This window comes from Trachymyrmex cornetzi, unplaced genomic scaffold (assembly GCF_001594075.2).
Source record: "Trachymyrmex cornetzi isolate Tcor2-1 unplaced genomic scaffold, Tcor1.1 scaffold2796, whole genome shotgun sequence".
NCBI classification, from domain to species: domain Eukaryota; kingdom Metazoa; phylum Arthropoda; class Insecta; order Hymenoptera; family Formicidae; genus Trachymyrmex; species Trachymyrmex cornetzi.
Window position 1 is genome coordinate 2263 of NW_017297478.1, and position 1035 is coordinate 3297.

General features: G+C 35.3%; 1 protein-coding gene across 1 annotated transcript; it reads left to right on the forward strand.

Moving 5' to 3' along the window:
* Nucleotides 1-366: 366 nt before the first annotated feature.
* LOC108762189 (uncharacterized) lies at nt 367-915 on the forward strand. The gene is made up of 2 exons (XM_018509091.1): nt 367-733; nt 813-915. The coding sequence occupies exons 1-2, from the start codon at nt 477-479 to the stop codon at nt 913-915; spliced, it is 360 nt and encodes a 119-aa protein (XP_018364593.1). The 5' UTR covers nt 367-476.
* Nucleotides 916-1035: the final 120 nt, after the last annotated feature.

The following is a 1035-nucleotide window of genomic DNA, read 5'->3' on the forward strand; positions in this document are numbered from 1 at the left end:
GGAGACGCTATTAGCGCTATTTCTGTCATTCTATCTTCATCGTCCATTAGACGTGAGACAAGGATAGTACTACACAAATGGCGCTGATAGCACTCTATCCAAACGCAGCCTGTCCATTGTAGAATGGGCTTATGATTGGTTGATTTCAAAGCCTACTCTTTAATCCACTACTGCTACTGCCCATTGTAGACCATGCAATACAATTTAGCTACTGCATCTTAAAAATCAATAAAATTAGGCTTATTCGACGCATTTTTGCATAAAATGAAAAAATCTGGCAGACGAAAGTGTTGCTCTGCTCCAAGAACCGAAATATTAAGAGTTTAGGCTGCGGTCCGATTCACGCCCATAGCGCTCACGGTTCTCACGACATTAATGATCGGTCCGATTTGTTAGCATGTTAACGATGATTTTATTTCGGACCGTCTGTGGATACAATCACGAGACCCATAACCTGTGTATTATACTTGTGAATAATGGCTATTCAACGTAAAGCTGCATTATTACAATTGATGGAAATTGTACTCGAGGATTCAGAAAATGACGAACAATCAATTCTTATAAATCAATCATCTTCAAGTGATGATGAAAACGAAGAGGAAGCTTTGAATTTATATGTAGCTTTGACTTTAAGCAAAAAGAGAAAGAAAATAGACAAAAGACCGCGTGTTGAAGGCTTTGTAGAAAGAATTATTCCAGGATATACGGCAAAAGAATTTAAAACACATTTTCGGTATGTTGTATTTATTTATATTGCTGTTATTATTCTAATAATAATATAACTCTTCTGTTGATTTTTGGAATTGGAATAGATTACTGCCTACAACCTTCGACTTTATTTTGAGGTTGATAGGTTCAAATTTAAATTCTACCAAATCAGTCGCAGGTAGGAAGCCTATACCAGCACAAAATTAATTGCTAATGGCTCTATGGATGATAGCTACACTCGACTCGTACAGGTTTATTATAATGTATATACAGATATATATACATCTAGTATTTTTTGTAATTGTAAATGAAAACATTGAAACAAAT

What these genes read in the sequence shown, in the direction of transcription:
- LOC108762189 (XM_018509091.1), top strand. Translation starts at nt 477, where the DNA reads ATGGCTATTCAACGTAAAGCTGCATTATTACAATTGATGGAAATTGTA. An exon ending in GAATTTAAAACACATTTTCG is followed by an intron (nt 734 to 812) that starts GTATGTTGTATT and finishes GAATTGGAATAG; the next exon opens with ATTACTGCCTACAACCTTCG.